General features: G+C 36.5%; 1 protein-coding gene across 5 annotated transcripts in view; it reads left to right on the forward strand.

The window, feature by feature from the left end:
- PARP8 (poly(ADP-ribose) polymerase family member 8) overlaps positions 1-17,213 on the forward strand; it is a 168,405-nt gene that overhangs the window by 61,420 nt on the left and 89,772 nt on the right. The window contains exons 4-5 of one of the 5 annotated variants that reach the window (XM_032851446.1): positions 10,166-10,204; positions 13,521-13,583. The exons of 2 other annotated variants lie outside the window; for them this stretch is intronic. In XM_032851446.1, coding sequence (XP_032707337.1) covers positions 10,166-10,204; positions 13,521-13,583 — 102 coding nt within the window. Of the gene's footprint in view, positions 1-10,165; positions 10,205-13,520; positions 13,584-17,213 lie in introns of those variants that run through there. 2 more of the 5 variants (XM_032851447.1, XM_032851450.1) reach the window with 2 other exon arrangements.

Raw genomic sequence — 17,213 nt, forward strand, 5'->3', positions numbered from 1 at the left:
AAGTCAACATCTGTTGTGTTAAACCACTACTGATGTAAGAATTGATACCAAAAGGTATCAAATGGGACCATCTTGGGAACTTGGAATCCAGCTGTGTCTTTGGGAAGACACAGGATTTAGTGAACACAGGACATTGCCTCTCCCAGCAATCATTTGCCCAAATTTCCAGGCATGGATGTTTTGTATACTTAAAGACGTTATGCATCTCATGTTACTTCAGACTTTCCTAACCCTGTAGAATGATGTGAGTGGTGTACTTACTAGGAATGTGTGGGACAGTCCAGCAGCAAGGAGGCATTTCAGTTCACTCTAAATCATGAATATTTCTGCAGCAGATAATTAACATTGGTAATTGTATTGTTTTATAGCCAGCTTACTGGAATGATCCGTAATGTGGCTTGGCAACAGTCAACAGCTATCAGATGCCATTTGAAATAATTTACTGATTAGAGATAACTTATTATTTCTTGCCCAGCCTTTTCACTCTATGAATGTTAAAGTATATTTTTGCCTCTTAAATATGGTAATAGCTTTTACTTTGCATGCAAATATTGGCAATAAGCTCAAAATTCCTTTCCCTTGTGAATCAACGTTCAGATGCCTTTAATGGATAATAATTTTTTTAATGTTATCATTTGGTTCTCAGATGCTTGTCTTAAGAACTTACTTCAGAGTCCTGAAAAGTCTGGTGGTAGGAAGCAATGGCTAGCTACTCAATTTCTCCTTCTTGCGCTCTTGCCCCAGGGTCTTGAGCTCAGTGTATCCTCTACTAGGAATAGATTATTCTCTCTCATTTCCTAGATAAAATAGTTGCCTTCTCAAGACTTTGGTGATGATGATATAATCCTGATGATGATGATGCTGTTGATTTAACATCAGTATGGTTAAGTGTTTGAATAGCCAAGTGTTTGGACAGCAAGGGCCTTTCTCTTTGAAAAGCAGTGATGGTTTGTTCTTGGGTGATTTGCACTAAACTTCATTTAAGGAGGTTTGTTTTTGCATGAATACTAGGTTCTTGTGCTAATTCTCTCACTTTCTTGCTATACGGTAAATCTGTTAACCTCTATTTGTTTTCTTGTTCATTCATACTTGTAATGTGAGAAGAAGCTCTTTAAACTGTGTAATGGTGTGATCCATTAAATTTATGGTTTACCCATGGCAGGTAGTACCTTTATGCTTGGTGGTAGTAATCCTACAATTAGAGGTAAGAATAAGTTCTCGAGAAAGGAAAATAAGAAAAGAGAAAACTGAATGAGAAAAATAAAGGAAACATAAGAAAAAATATGCATTAATGGAGAATATTTCCAGATTTCCCCAAACAGGTTTATTTCTATTCCTTATTAGGGTTAAAAACAAACAAACAAACAAACAGCAACAACAAAAACCTCTTTTAGGAAGAAGGGAGGGAAATTTTAAAAATATTTCTTTTCAGTCAAATGTTTAAGTCCTAGAGACATTGAAATATTTTTAAAAGTTTATTTATGAGGAATTTAGTTTCCCTTTTAAATTTTAAGTAGAGGATTTCAATTTCTCCAGAATAAATTATTCTCTTTGGGTCAGCCTCCATCTGTGCAATGACATGCCTATAAATATTCTTCAGGACCAACTGTAAAAATGCTCAAAAATATGATTGTCTCTTCAGATTACATGCCTTTCCTTTCTGCTTTTGGAATGAAGAAACAGATATATAGCTCGGTGAAATTGATAGTATGTGAGAAAATGGATTCTTCACTTTTACCTACCTTAATAAGCATGCAGATTGCTAACTTTCCAGTAGATGCATTTAAAATATGTCATAGCTAATCAAATGTTAAAATAAATTATAGCTAATCAAATTTGTTGTTTTCTTTCCTTTTAAATGATATAGTACATGGGCCAGCACAGGAAAGGAAAAAAATCAGTTTAGTTACCCTTTACTGAAAACAGAAGTTGATTGATTCAGAAAGGAATTTGAGTTACCTGAATTGATATTGACAATGTGATATGTGAGATGGGTAAGAACCACCGTTGTGTCCCTCTGAAGTGACTGGACATGGTATTGGGTGAAATGTTAGGTATCTTTCCCTCTTCCACTCATCTGCCTACAATTTAACTTTTCATTAATGGGAAATACTGTAATCGTGTTATTTGTTTTAAAAATTTTTTGGTAAAAGCAATACATGTGACAGTTTTGGCTGTATATGATACTCTTCATTTCAACGTTTTCATTGTTATCATTGCAAAATTTTTTGATTGGACTAGTAACTTACTACCAGTTAAAGGAAGGCAGTTGTTCTTTATAAAGCATTTTACATAATATTTATGTTTGTGTGTATTAGCTAGAGGTGAATGCTGGCTGATGTCTAAAGTGAGAACAATCAGAATTATTTACCTAGTTATATACTTTAAAAAAGATTTTATTTATTTATTTGACAGAATGAGAGAGAGAGAGAGAGAGAGTGCAAGCAGGGGGCGCATGAGGCTCCCCACCAAACAAGGATCCCTATGCAGGACTCCCTCTGAGGTCCCTAGGATCATGACCTGAGTCGAAGGCAGACGCCTAACCAACTGAGCCACCCAGGCGCCCCTACCTAGTCACATTTTTAGCAGGATACTTACACACAGGCTCAAATAACAATCTTATCTTCGAGTCATCACTATTAGTCTGGGAAATTATTAGCCAAGTAGTGGATCCTGACATGAACACATGTTCAGTCAGGTCATGTTTATGAAATTCAAACATAATTTCATGTGTTTACTGTTAATAATGGCTGTTAATTAAAACAAAACTAGTGGTCTACATAACACCAATTACAGATTAATTTATTAATTTACTAATGGTTTTTTCCACAGCAGACCTTTTCAGTTGTTGATACAGTTTTTACAACACCAGTACTTAAAAAAGGGTTTATAGCTAAGTTACAACAGTAGAAGATCCGTCAGTCTTTCTGGAACATAACCGGTATGTTCCGTTCTACGGCCGGCTGTGGTTCGAAATGGCACGGCTGGTGTTGGCCTTCTCAGGTAGTAAGCAGTCCTGCTCCGATAGTTTTTCTAATTCAGTGCCTGTCTGCATTCCTCCGAAGCTTCCCTTAGAGCCTGAGCGGGTGTGGCTGTGCCTTGACACCCTTGGTGTTTCCGAGCCTCTTTTTGGGAAGCTTGATCGCTCTCTATGTGGCGATTTTACCGCTTGCCCTGTTGCTTTTGAGGTACCCCCACTTTTTTTTTTTTTTTTTTTTTTTTAAAGATTCTTTTAGTGATGTGTCAGACAGACCTAGGTTTGAAGCTTCATTTTTTCTCTTGGTAGGGCCTCACCGGGGAGTGTTTCAAAGCTTGGGAGTCCCTGTTTCCTCAGCTACATAGTAACCATGAATGTATGGCATTTAAAAAAAAAAAAAAAAAGTCATTAAGTGCGTATTCCGTAAAAGGTGTTCAGTAAAAATCTGTCGAATGAAGTGTGTGGAAACTGTTTCGTTAACTTATCTTCCAGCTTTTATATCTTTTTCCATTTTATGAACATGTTTTTACTGACAGGAGTTACATCAGATATGATTTGAGAATCCGAGAGGGGAGGTTGTTTCTTCACCTTTAACCACATTGATTAGCATCACCAGCCACTGTAAAAGCATGTTGCGTATTGCCAGTGATGTCTCAATTAAAAATTCCCTTGGGAACAAAGCTCCATTTAATAAAGTTGGCTTGGCCACAGAGATGATTCAGAAAGTTCCCTTTTCCCCAATGCAGGAAAACTCACAAGGGAGCTGCTTTGTATGCTGGTCTCACATAGACTTGCTGGCTCTTGAATATTCTCTCAGAAGGGCGGGACCACCAAGGACTGCACAGACAAGTCCTATCAAAGTGTGAGAGGCACTGCTCAGGGTTCGTCCCCATAGAGCATCTCTGTGCCCTTGCAGTGGACCTTTCTCCAGAAGCAAGGGCAGAAGCCAGGTACCTCTGTTGGCCCAAAAGGGGCAGGGTAGTCATGTACTGGGCAGGGAAGCCACATCTTAGAACAATCCATCACTCTGTGTTTTACATTATTTCTTTTTGTGGATGTAACTGGAAGAGTGGTCATGAGAAACTGCTCTCCCACTAAGGATAAGGCAATCCCACACCATAGGGTAAGGATGGCATTGACAGTCGTAAATTAATCTAATGTGAGATTTCTCAGGGCCTTTTAAGTTGGTAAGAAAAGCACAGGCACTTTCTTTGTACTAGTGTTTTGCGAGTGACAGAGGATTGCTGCGATACTAGTTTCGGTAATCATTCTGTCCTCAGCTCCTCATCTGTAGGGGGGCTGTCATATTTTTATGACCAACTCCCCTTCTTTTAAGGAACATCCAAGCCACTTCCTTGTACAAAATGCTGTAGGCTCATTTGGACACGTTGTGAGTCAGCGTTGGCTCTCGCGTGCCAAATCCTCCCTTCTGTTGGAGTTTGCCCAGTGCCCGCACCTACTGCTCCTGTTTCCAGTGTCCTCTGGAAAAGATGGACACTGATCCTGCCAAGCTGTATCCCTCTTTTCATGATTGTCTTCTGTGTGTAGATACTGTGCTTAGATCAGATTTGTGGCAAGGGTTTTGGTCAAACTTGTGGCAGGGGTAGAGGGGGACTATATTTTACAAAATTTAAATACTCAGGGAGTCCACATGCCTTGTAGGCTTGCTTTCCATTCTTTTCAGCAAAATAGGTTAAAGCAGGTTATGATTTGCACCTTCTAGCGTGCGGGGGGCTACAGATACTGCAGATATCTAGAGGAATAAAATACAGTCTCTGCCCTCCACATTTAGTTTGGAAGCTATAAGGCTAGAAAATGAAAATTTTGAAGAACATGGGTGGTGTGTTTAAATTCCTCCACAACTGGGTGGCTCAGGTCATGATCCCAGGGTCCTCGGATCGAGCCCCGCATCAGGCTCTCTGCTCAGCTTCCCCCTCTCTCTCTCTGCCTGCCTCTCTGCCTACTTGTGATCTCTCTCTGTTTGTCAAATAAATAAATAAAATCTTAAAAAAAAATTCCTCCACTCCTTTCCTTTTGCTCCTTTACAGATTTCTGTGGGAAACTTCCCATCCCTGCACCAGCGGCAAGTCTTGTGCCCTTGTTTTATGCTCCCACTTACGGTGTCATCTTTCTTCAGAGCATTTGTCACAGCTGTCGTTTTCATTTATTTGGGGAATATTTTTATTGTATTTTCCTTGTGATCTCTGTCTGTCAAATAAATAAATAAAATCTTAAAAAAAATACAGTTAAATAATCGTGAAAATGGTGAAATTTAATGAAAGGCATTTGGATCAAAGAAGACCTAAATTCTGGATCAAGTGCTTTGTAACCAAAGACAAATTGATAGACCTCTCTGCACCTTAATTTCCTTAACTATATAAATAAAATATAAAATAAGGGGCCCAGGTAGATGGTCCATTTTTATGACTATAATTTTACGAGTGTTATGGGAATACATTTTATTTCTCTTTGCAGTTGAGCAAGGTAACTCTTTCTGAATTATTTCTTTTCAGTTAGGTATGAATATCTCCTGTAGGCATCTTCCATCCATCTCTTCCAGATTAGCTGTCTCAAATGTTTTTCCTTCCCATTCTTACCGATAAATTTGGACTCTTTCTTGACACTGACGACAACTTCAGTATCCTTCTTGTCACCTTGCAGACTTTAAACATAAAAATACACATTGGTTTTAAAAGGAGAAAAAAAGTGTATATTAGGACTATGATGCCTGGCCTTGAAATGTTTCCTATCTTTTATCAAATGACTGTTATCTGAGCAGAATTTATTTGAGGATGGAAAGTGGGAGAAGAAAGGAGCTAGAAGCATTTGAGTATGCACGTATTGTCCTACAAACATTTTAAATGCCTTCTTGAAGGGAACACACATGAAACATTTTAACTAAGGTATTAAGAAGTGTTACTGTTTGTCTGATACTAATTAGGGCAAGCATCTGGGTATATTTCCTCTTTTGAAATTGAAATATGTTTTTAAAAAACATGAAACTTAAAGTCATCAGTACAGATTGTGTAAGAATTTTAACTGAATTTTGTTTGGTCTTAGTTTCATTTTTTCTTGTTAGTCTATGTAATTTTATAAATGTCAGACCTATTTTTGTTTCTTGAAAAGCTGATGGGACAGAAGTGAGTGTGTGTGCTGATTATTAACCAGTACTTTAACTGATGGAATATTTATTCATTGCCAAAAAACTTTGAGATATTTTTGTTATAGCTTAAGTGTCTTCCTTTGAAAACAGTGCTGTACTTTTAGAATGTGAATCATTTCTTCTGTTAATAATGATGAAAGGTGAAATAGAACAGATGAAGAAATGCCTGTGTAAACTTAAGCATATTAATTACAAGACAAGGTTGTAACCTGTGGAAGGAGGGATGCCTGGTGGCTTTGGATTGCTTTGGGACAGTAACTTTTCTCTGTGCCTTCTATCTTCAGAAATATTTTGAGGAAGAACGATTTGAATCTTCTTGCAAAATAATCAGAAATTTCTTGCCCTAACAAAGCTCGATTCGCAAAATCACAAGACCCAAATGGCTTAGAGGAAAAAGTCAGAAAACCTAGCTCTGCTTCTGGTTCCGCATGGAAATGAGGGAATCCGTATAAAATTATGTTTCTTCATCTGCAGAGTGAGAGTGTGAGTTAGGTGATTATTGACTTCTGTTTCACTCTGCCACTCTGTGAATAATGTCATAATGTTCTCCCCCCACCCCCATCTCCTGCCATTTCTCAAGCCTTTTATCTTTTGGTCTTTAGAAAGTAAAATCAAAACGTCTTTCCATTTTTAATTTCTTTTTTCAATTGATTGCTCTGTTGCTCTTCTGTCCAAAAGAATGAATGTGTTTGTCTGTTGGACTCAAGTCAAATGAAAATGTAAACTAGGAAAGTCCTAGCATTGTGCCTTTGCTTGTACAGGTGTGGCTCAAGTAAATCCAGGAAGTCCGGTAGAGTTCTTAAATTTATTTATATGCTGAAGAAGAAGATATCCTTGTTGAACCTTGAGTAAAGGATCACTAGACAACTTTTTGTTCTTTCCATTGTTAAGACACATTTATCTAATTTTACTGTGATGGGAAATGTTCGTTATGTCCTGCAGCCTTCTCTCTCATTTTGGGGGGGATACGGTCATTAGGAAAGCATAACGTATAGGACTTAATGTTAAAGTGTTTATGTATGGATTTCTTATAATCAATTATGTGTTTCCTTAATTACAGAATGTGGCCTCATGAGTTATCCTTTCAGATATTAAAAGTTAAAATACATATAAGTATGTGTGTGTGTATGTCTATACACAGACACAGTTTATTATCCAGAATTTCTACATCCAAAAAAAACTCTGAAACTTGAAACAAAGTTACTAAGTTTGGCCCATTATTGGCAGACTGACCTGACATGAGTTTGTTAATAGAGGGAACGTTCATGCCTCTCTCCAGACACATTAATTGTTTTTGATGATAAGGTGTAAAATGTGCACTCTGTTATCTTTCTAAAATATGAAAAACTCTGAATTTCAAAATACATCTGGCCACTGGGGTTTCAGATAAGAGACAGTGATCTTTACCATCTTGGTTTTCCCAGCATGTGAAAACCATCCCAGTTTTATTAGCATGTGAGCTTAAGAATATGGGTTTCTCATTGTTGCAGGCACTGGAAATAATGTGATAAAGAGACAATAATTTAGTGCTTGCCCCTCAGGTTGTAACTAGACTCTGGAAAAATAAACGACATACAATATGGGAGAGAATCTTAACACAAAACATACCATAGGACTTATCCATAAAAATTAGTGCATAGTGCTTGTAATTTTTAAAACCAGTTTTGTGCTTGCTATACATGCAATCAGGGTTTTATACAGATTTGCTAAACATGGTTAAAAAGAAATTCTGAATAGAAATAGTTGATATGCAGACCGATATTTGCATAAAAACTAATTAACAGATGCATGGGAAATGTTCAGTATATTGTTGGGTAATTTGGCTTTGAAAACAAAGTTGTAAAAATTGTTTTTTAATGACAAATGTAAATGACATGCAATAGTTTTTACTCAGCAGATAGTAACTTCTTTCTTTTTTGGTAACTATAGGAATTAAACTGAATAAGTCTCACATAACAGTGCCTTTTTCTGTGAGTTATGGTCATAGAAGTCTGATTTAAAATGGACGAAAAACTTGCTTCTGACATAACAGATGGTGTGTATTAGACTCTCTGGTGGGCAACTTGACTTTTAAAAAGAACTGAATATTCAAATTGCTAATATCAATACTTTATGGAAAACATTTGCTTGAAAAAGTCTTTATATTTAATAATTCTTGAAGTAGTTTTTAAAAAAGCTTTTGAATGATTCCCTGATTGATTGACTTTAACTTAAAAGCCTTTAAGGATTTCCCTGATTGACTTACTTTCACTTAATATTTTATAATAAGTCAATTTTTGAAAGGTTATATTAAGCTTTAATAGTATTTGTATTTAAATTTTAATTAAACTATATTCAGGGTTAAAAATGATATCAGTTATGGGCTCACACCCTCACAATTTGTTATACCAAAAAAAGGGTATTTTGTCAATATCTATGGTAGAATCTAATGTCTTTCCTATCATTTTCCATCTCTTCTTATCATGTGAGGTCTCATTTTAATATTCATCATGGTTACTTGTTTCCCTACCAGCTCAGTTTCCCTAGAATCCTCTACAGATCTGGTTCTCACACTTGTTGATCTGTAGAAACCATTGTAACTATCTGTAGTATTTAGTATCTATCTGTAGTATCTATTTGTAGTATCTAGTGTATTCTCAAGTATTAGATATAGATAGTGTATCTATAAATATACATAGATATAGATCTAGCTATATATAGATATAGATATAGTTAGATAGATATAGTGTATCTATCTGTAGTATCTAGTGTATTCTCAAATATTACACACTTACCTCCAATGTCTTCCTTAAGTGGTCTTGTCCTATTTGGACCATTTTCTTACTCTCCTCACACTCTGTACATTAACTGTACATTAGAAGAGTTTCCAATGAAGAAAATGATCTTAAGTGTACTTTGTTATGGGAATTGAATTTGGGAAGCATTCAGGCAAGTCTTGAAGGAACGTATGATATGATGATATTAAAGGCAAAAATATAAATAAGAGGGGTTGCCTGGGCGGCTCAGTCATTAAGTTTCTGCCTTCGGCTCAGGTCATGATCCCAGGGTCCTGGGATCAAGCCCTGCATTAGGCTCCCAGCTTGGCAGGAAGCCTGCTTCTCCCTCTCCCACTGCCCCTGCTTGTGTTCCTGCTCTCTCTGTGTCTCTCTCTGTCAAATAAATAAAATCTTTAAAAAAAAATTACATATATATATACACATATATACATATATATGTATATATACATATAGATATTAAAGCCGTTGTATCTCTCATATATATGTATATATACATATACATATAAAAACCTTTGTATCTCATATATATAGTATCTATATATATATTGTGTGTGTGTGTATATATGTGTGTGTGTGTATGTGTATATATATATATATATATATATATATATATACATATATATATATGAGAGATACAAAGGCTTTTAACATTGAACTTTATCTTCCTCCTTTTAAAATGGAGGTTTAATTGAAGATCCTGTATGGATATTTATTTTGCCTTTTTTTTTTAATTGCTATATGTGAAATTCATGGTAATTTATGAAGGATTTCTTGAGGGTAGAGAAAGGGGTTGGGAAATCTCATGATAGAAATTTTGCCATTTTCCTTTTTATTGGCCCTCTTAAGAAAAATGAAGGGGAACAGGAGTAAAAAAGATCTTTTTGATGGTGTAGGAGTATCCAGTTCTCCATTTGCTTTGGGGGGGCCACTAGATGGTAAAAGTGATGATTATCCTACACTCAGCCTGTATATGATATGATAACAGAGGGCAGCATATGAGTAAATTTTTGCTGAAAATCGCATAATCATTTTAAACAAGTCGCAATTTGTCAGTAATGTATTTATCGTTATATAAAATTGTGTAAAGTTGATTTTTTTTCCTATTTTTATTCCTTAGAAATGTGAATTCTCAACCAAATTGCCAAATGTTCCCAGGATGTTTAGTATTCATTTTCTTTCTCAGGTTGATTGAACAAAATGGTTAATAATATTCTCTCCCTTGTTCTCTCTCTTTGCTTTTCTCTGTAGCTTGAGAAATTTCTTCATTGACTTCTTTGAATCTAAGAGGTTTGCTTGCCTATTTTTAGAAATTAGAGAAGTGACTTTCTGTGGGTGCTGGAGTTTTCCCATTTTCTTCAGTGAAATTCATGGTGCCAAAATCAAGGATGCCAAGGCACAGATTTAACCATGCATTGCCTAGAAAGGGAAGCTAAGATAGTGTGATATTTATGTCCACCCTAAATCCAGACTATAACGAGATTATATATGCAGAACCAAGTGTTAGACTAACCTGTATTCTAAAGCCTCAGTCTTATTAGTTATCACTGTAATGTATCACTATAATAGAAACTAATCGTGAACAAAAGGGTTCAAAGTGACTGGAAGAACATTTTTATAAGCCAGATTGGTGGTCGCTTCTCTCATGTGGTAGTGCTGTAATAGGATTCAGTGTACATTTGTTTGGTTCCTGGGGAGCGATCTCAACAGAAAATATTCTGTTTATTTGCATGGCCTGCAAATATTGAAATTTCAAGACCTTCAAGTGCCCTTTATTGTTTGTTCAGATTTTATAATCAATGTTGCAAATATCAAATGTAATATTTTCATGATTTTGAGCATGTTGAATTATAGATGAATGTCCTTGAACCCTCTGCATGTAATGTATAGACACAGTGTGACTCCTTTGTTCTCACTTCACGACATTACACAGTACAATAAAATTCCATTACAGTGATTTGCTTCATACCAATGCATTATAGGCCAAATTATATCCCTTAAAATATTACATATGTAAAAAATCTATTCCCTGAGGGAAAGGCAACTGTTATTCATCTCTCCTATAATCAGACTTATAAAGAGACTTAAGTTAATTGGATTTAGGTTTGTTTCTCTTTGATAAGACATAAAGTACTTCTTACTCTACCATATATTTTTTAAAGACTTAAAAAAAATTTTTTTTAAAAACTTTATTTACTTGTTTGTTAGAGAGAGAGCACAAACAGGAGGAGCAGCAGGCAGAGGGAAAAGCAGGGTCCCCACTGAGCAGGGAGTCCGACATGGGACTCTATCCCAGGAGCCTGGGATCCTGACTTGAGCCCAAGGCAGATGCTTAACCGACTGAGCCACCCACGTGTCCCACTCTAGCATATTTTAAGAGTCACTCAGTGTATATGGCAAGGGAGCTATATATGTATTTTGAGCACCTCTTAGGATGCAGTATGCATAAGCATCTGGGACACGACAGTGAATAAGATACATAGAAAAATTACATCTAGTGGGGGAAAGAAACATTGATTTGATGTTGACCCCAATTATAGCTATGAAAAGTTTTAAGAGGGGCTCGTAAACGGGCCTGTGGCAGTGTTTAGTAAGAGATCTTAATCTTGTCTGCCTCAGATTGGAACAAGCCAGGTGAAGCTGAGAGGGAGGGCTCTTGAAAGTAAAAATGAGAACTGATGGCTGAAAGAGGTATGGGAGCTACCCAGGAAATACAGAGATGTTTCCCCCCATTTTATTAATGAATATACTCTTATTTGGATTGGGAAATAAAATTTTTAAATTAATTCTAGTCATTTTCCTCTAAAGGTATATTTGATTAATATTAAAACATTTATTCCAGAAAAAATTGGAAGCAAACATCATCAGAAATAATAGCCATCAGTGATCCAAGAAACCTCCCCCCAAAAGTAGACCCTTATACTCTTCTCCCCCACAAAAGCCCAATACAACTATACATACATTTTGATAAAGATATGTAAATCAAATTTTTAATAAAAATGGGGTTACAGTATTACTCGATTGCAGTCCACATCCCTTTTACTGGCCACAGACCTTCACAATAGATACCCCATTCTTTATTTACCCAGTCACTGCTTGTGAACCTTTTAGTTACCTCTAACTTTTTCACAACCCACAAATATTTTTTTTTAAGATGTTATTTATTTATTTGACAGGGAAAGCAAGAGAGAGGGAACATAAGCTGGGGTCACGGGAGAGGGGAAAGCAGGCCTCCCGCTGAGCAGGGAGCCCCATTTGGGACTCAAACCCAGGACCCTGGGATCGTGACCTGAACAGAAGGCAGATGCTTAACAACTGAGCTGCGCAGGTGCCCCCACCACCCACAAATATTTTAAACAAAGTCTATTGTATTTATAGATTTGACTTTTTTTCAGTTTAGCATCTAAATCAATCTGAAATAGGGAGGCATTCTTTTGTCCATCCCAGAGCTTTTTTTCTTCGATTTGTGTACTAAAGATGGTTCAATGACAATTAGTGTTATGGACATTTAACTTATCAAGATATATATTCTTTACTGAAAAAACTCATTTGTAGTGCCATGATCAGGAATATTTTGCATTATGATTTTTTTTTTTTAACAACTTAGCTTTTATCCCTTCAGGGTTTAAAATAACTGAGTGAATAAAAACACCTCTTAAGATCAGAGAATCTCTGCAGGGTCCAGTGTTTCAGCAGAAAACATTCAGTATCTTTTTTGCTCGTTTTCAGATTTTTGACAGTTTTTCTTTGTAGTCTTTCTCCTGAAAGCGTAAGTAATTTACAAAGGTAATTCTTCATCCAAAAAAAAAAAAAAAAAAAGAAGAAGTGCTGCAGTGAGAATGTTAATTGGCCATAGAGGCCTTCTTGAGTTTGCAAATCTAGAACCATGAGTTATTGAGGTGATTGAGAAATTTTTAAAAAAAACTTTAGATTGGACTCTTAAAAGCCTCTTGTTACTTACTTTTGTGAGGTTAGGAAAACAAAACCAGGAAACTCTCCAACACATTTCATCTTTAGTACCTGTGTAATTGGGTGAATTTCTGTCTGGTTGAGGCTCCGAGCATTTGCTAGGGTTCCTGTCCTGACTGAAGGTGACCTTTCTCGCCATCTCATAACTTTGGGAACCTATCAGCCAAGTGTTAGGCTAGTTTTCTTGGGGGACACTTATAAACATTACTTCTACATGTAAAGTCAATCCTTGTCCCTCAGTAGTTGCCTGTCATTCCTGATTAAATGAAAATCATTTTCAAATATATTATAGGGATAGCTTTGGTTACACAATTGATTTGTCCAATAATTTTCTAGTAACAAGAGAGGGGAAATTCTTATTGAGCCTATGAAAATAACTGTATGGTCGTGGAAAATAAGGACACTCATTAGTTTCTGAATTCTGGTGAGATCAGGGAGAATTAGATGCTCTCTTTAAATGTTTTGCTTCAATTTGAAAAGCAGTGTCTACCAAATTGAAAGTTGGGTACAGCTTAAGGGGAAAAAAAAGTCTTCCTCATATATCCTTTGAAAATAGAATATTAAGACAGCATCAACAATATCTGAACAAATAATCCATTAATTCAGTCTTCTGTATTTCTTCTTTCACTGGATCTAGGGTCAGCAGAGCTTACCTTGATGAATCTTCTCTTCCCACAGGAAACATCAACATCCTAGTTAGGTATTATACTTGTTACAACTGCCACCTTTCCTTTGCTAAAACATTTGCAGGGCTCCTTTTGTGTTATCTGTTTGTTACTTTGTTGCTACCTTTTAGTTACATATTAACTGGCTAAATAATGAATTGCATTTGTTAATTGAATATCTAGTAATCAATTAACTTTGTGGTCAAAATATGTCAGATTTAAGTACAGTACCCTTGTTTTCAAATAATTATATTTTCCACATTAATCTTGTGAGAACAAATCATTTTTCAAAAGCTTAATGAAGAGCGAAAAGCTAATTGATTGTAGCAAGCACTTAGAAATACTGTTCTATAGTCTCAAAGTATTCTCACTCTCCCTTGAGTTGCTGACTTCCCAAAAAAGTCTGTAGTCCAGAAACAAACAAAAAAAGCAGTGGCTAGGACTACAGTTTACCAAATTCAACTTTATATACATATATACATAATGAAACAAAATAACGAACTATGAAGGACTTAAAAAAAATCATTTAACCACAAAGAAAAAAAAAATACTACACCCTAAAGAGAATGACCTTATGTTTGGCACACAGAAAAATAATAAGACCTGTGAACTTGCAACTTTTCTTGTGTAGTATCTGATTTATTACGGTTCATTTTAGGTCACAAGTTCTATAAAATGTGTGAATGTTACTTAAAATCCTAAGTAAATCATGCAAGTAGACACTTTGTAACAAAAAATCATAAAACTAAGGCTATGTGCCTATGAGTTTTTAGTTTAAATAGCTTGTAGATGTTCACATTAAAACATCTCATGTGGCTTAATAGGTCTGTGTACCAGTTAGGATGATTTTGGTTGTAAGAAACAAGCAAACAAAAAAAATATGTAAGTCTGGCTTAAAAGAGTAAAAGGGAGTGCCTGGGGGGCTCAGTTGGTTAAGCGTTTGACTCTTGATTGTGGCTCAGGTTGTGATTGCTCAGGTCCTGGGATTGAGCCCTACCTGGGGCTTCACGCTGAGTGGGCAGAGTCTGCTGGTTTTTCTCCCTCTGCTCCTTCCCCAACTCACATGCTCTCTCGAAAATAAATAAATAAAATCTTTAAAAAAAAAAGTTATTTGTTCTTTGAAAACTTCATTGATAGAGAGATTTAATTTTAGTTTGATCAGGCCTCTGCTTCCATCTCTGAAATTTTCTGGGCTCAACCTTTCTCTGTTTACCGCAGGTGTTAGAAGGCTCCCGGCTGAAGTTAGGCTTATCTGATTGGCTTGTCCATTTGCTCAGCAATTTTCTCCCCTGGGAGAAGGAATTCTCCTGCAAACCCAAGGACTTTCATATTCAGCCCAGAGGGGAAGGAGGGGAATGGATAATGAAGAGGTCCTCTACAGAATTATTTTTTATCTTCTCATGCTTGAGTTTTGGGGAATGGGAGGGAGTTAATAAATATGTTCATTGATTTGTCTCCTCCCATTACACAAGCTTCTTTCTTCCACTTATCATCTTCCCTGTGATCCTCTTGACAATCCTGGGAAGGAGATGTTATCTCACTTGCCAAATAAGCAGGAGGAGATTAGCCAATTCTTTTTCTCAGGCTCACAGGGCTTGTGAAGGCATATTCTAAAGTCTGTGTTCTTTCTTCTGTGCTCTTCAGGCTGTAAACTAAATCATAGTTGCTAAGTAATTTTGTGAGGAAGGTTATTCCAATTTGGAAGGTCAAAGGATTTATACATTTATTAATAAATATTCATTCCACAATTAATTACAGTGTTCCTACTATATACTGGATATATGGTAGGGGCTGGGAGCTTAAGGTGAGGAAAACAGAAGTGCCTTCCAATCTTATGGATTCAGTGGGGGAAGCAGATGTTAATGTCATGCAAATGAGTGTATAATTACAAACTATGAAATTGCTCTGGAGTAAGATCTAGGTCTGGCAGGAATGATCACAAAGTTTCTTCCTACGAGGTGACTTTTGAGTTGGGATCTGAAGGATGAGAACAAGTTAAGCCAAAAGGGAGGAGAGCATTCCAGGGAGAGAGAATGTGGCATGCTTAGGAAGTGAAGGGGGTCCTTTTTGTTGCAGCCCCGGACAAGATGGGGATGAGACAAGTAGATAGATTACATCCTCCCGGGTCTCCGGGTGGTATTAAGAATTGCGCTTGATACTCCACAAGAAATTGTCTTGGAAAGAACTGATCTTACATACTTTAAGGATTTGAGCAAGTTGCTGAGGTAGTATCTTAATATTTATGGCAGTTATCTCTCTGAATATTTATAGTATTTTCTTAAAACACGTTTTCTTGCCACAACAAAGCCTTACCTCATTTTTAGAATTATCATATTCAACTTTCCAGTCCTGGCATGTTGTGTAAATCATTTGTAGCAGCTCTTTGTATGACTTGAACCTAGATGTAAAACAGTGATGGGAAAGTCATCTACATTTTAGTGACTATTTATCAAAAAGAGTGTTGAATTAGTTGCAAACGGCACAGAGAAGAAAAGTCCAGACATTAAACTTTGGGGAGGAAATACGGAAATAATATTTATATATAATAGATTTGATGTTGGTGACTTGGCATGCTCTTTCCATTTGTCAGGTCTTGTTGACATTGAATTTGTGACCTCCTTTTTATTTTTGGTTATAATCAAGGATTAAAAGAGAAACAGAACTTTATTTAAATATGCACTTGGCTCTTTGCTTTGACTAAGGGCAGTATAAAAGAAAAATTTTGCTCATGCCATATGGCATATTAATATCCCAAAAAGCATGCACCTGGTTACTAATCAAAGTTGAACTTAGGTCCTTCAAGTTCATCTCTGTTGAAAAGATGGTTTACGGGGCGCCCGGGTGGCTCAGTGGGTTAAAGCCTCTGCCTTCGGCTCAGGTCATGATCCCAGGGTCCTGGGATCGAGCCCCACTTCGGGCTCTCTGCTCAGCGGGGAGCCTGCTTCCCCTCCTCTCTCTCTGCCTGCCTCTCTGCCTATTTGTGATCTCTCTCAAATAAATAAATAAAATCTTTAAAAAAAGAAAAGAAAAGATGGTTTGCTTAAAATTCTAAGCATTTGACCTATAATATAGTATTTAAGCATGGAGTTGCTGACTCAGCCAGTTTCCTAAAAGTTGCACAAATGAACACCATTACTTTAATCTTGTTACATCACTTACTGAAAATATAACTTTAAAAATTGTCAAAATAAGCTTTGAAAGTAGGAACATATGTATTATTGAGTAAGTGTTTATCAGGCAAGCATCTTCACCCCTTAAACCTTTGTAAAGGGTAATATCAATTGTCCTGCCTCAACAGTTTATTTCATTGGCAGGAAAGATGTGTCTTCTCTACTGGAATGAGAGCTTAGTTCTCTTGCCTTGATGTTGAATGCTGCATAAGGGGGGCAGGGCGGGTGTATATGCCTGGTTGTCATTATAGGCCTGTTTCAAGCATGCTTGCTCCCAGGATAGAGTATATGATGTTCCAGTAAGTCCCTGATCAAACGTTTTCTATATTACTTTCCTCTTCTGCCTAGGAGAACTGACATTTCCTTCTGTACTTTCAAGATAGGAGTAGAGACAGGTTTCAAGATAGGTTAAACAAGGACTTTGCTGTGTAGTGCTCTCTGGACAAGTAAACTAGTACACTAATGATCAGTTTGAAATGCTAACACTTCTGCTTG

The sequence above is a fragment of the Lontra canadensis genome, unplaced genomic scaffold (genome assembly GCF_010015895.1).
Source record: "Lontra canadensis isolate GAN:19392208 unplaced genomic scaffold, GSC_riverotter_1.0 scaffold5, whole genome shotgun sequence".
NCBI lineage: Eukaryota > Metazoa > Chordata > Mammalia > Carnivora > Mustelidae > Lontra > Lontra canadensis.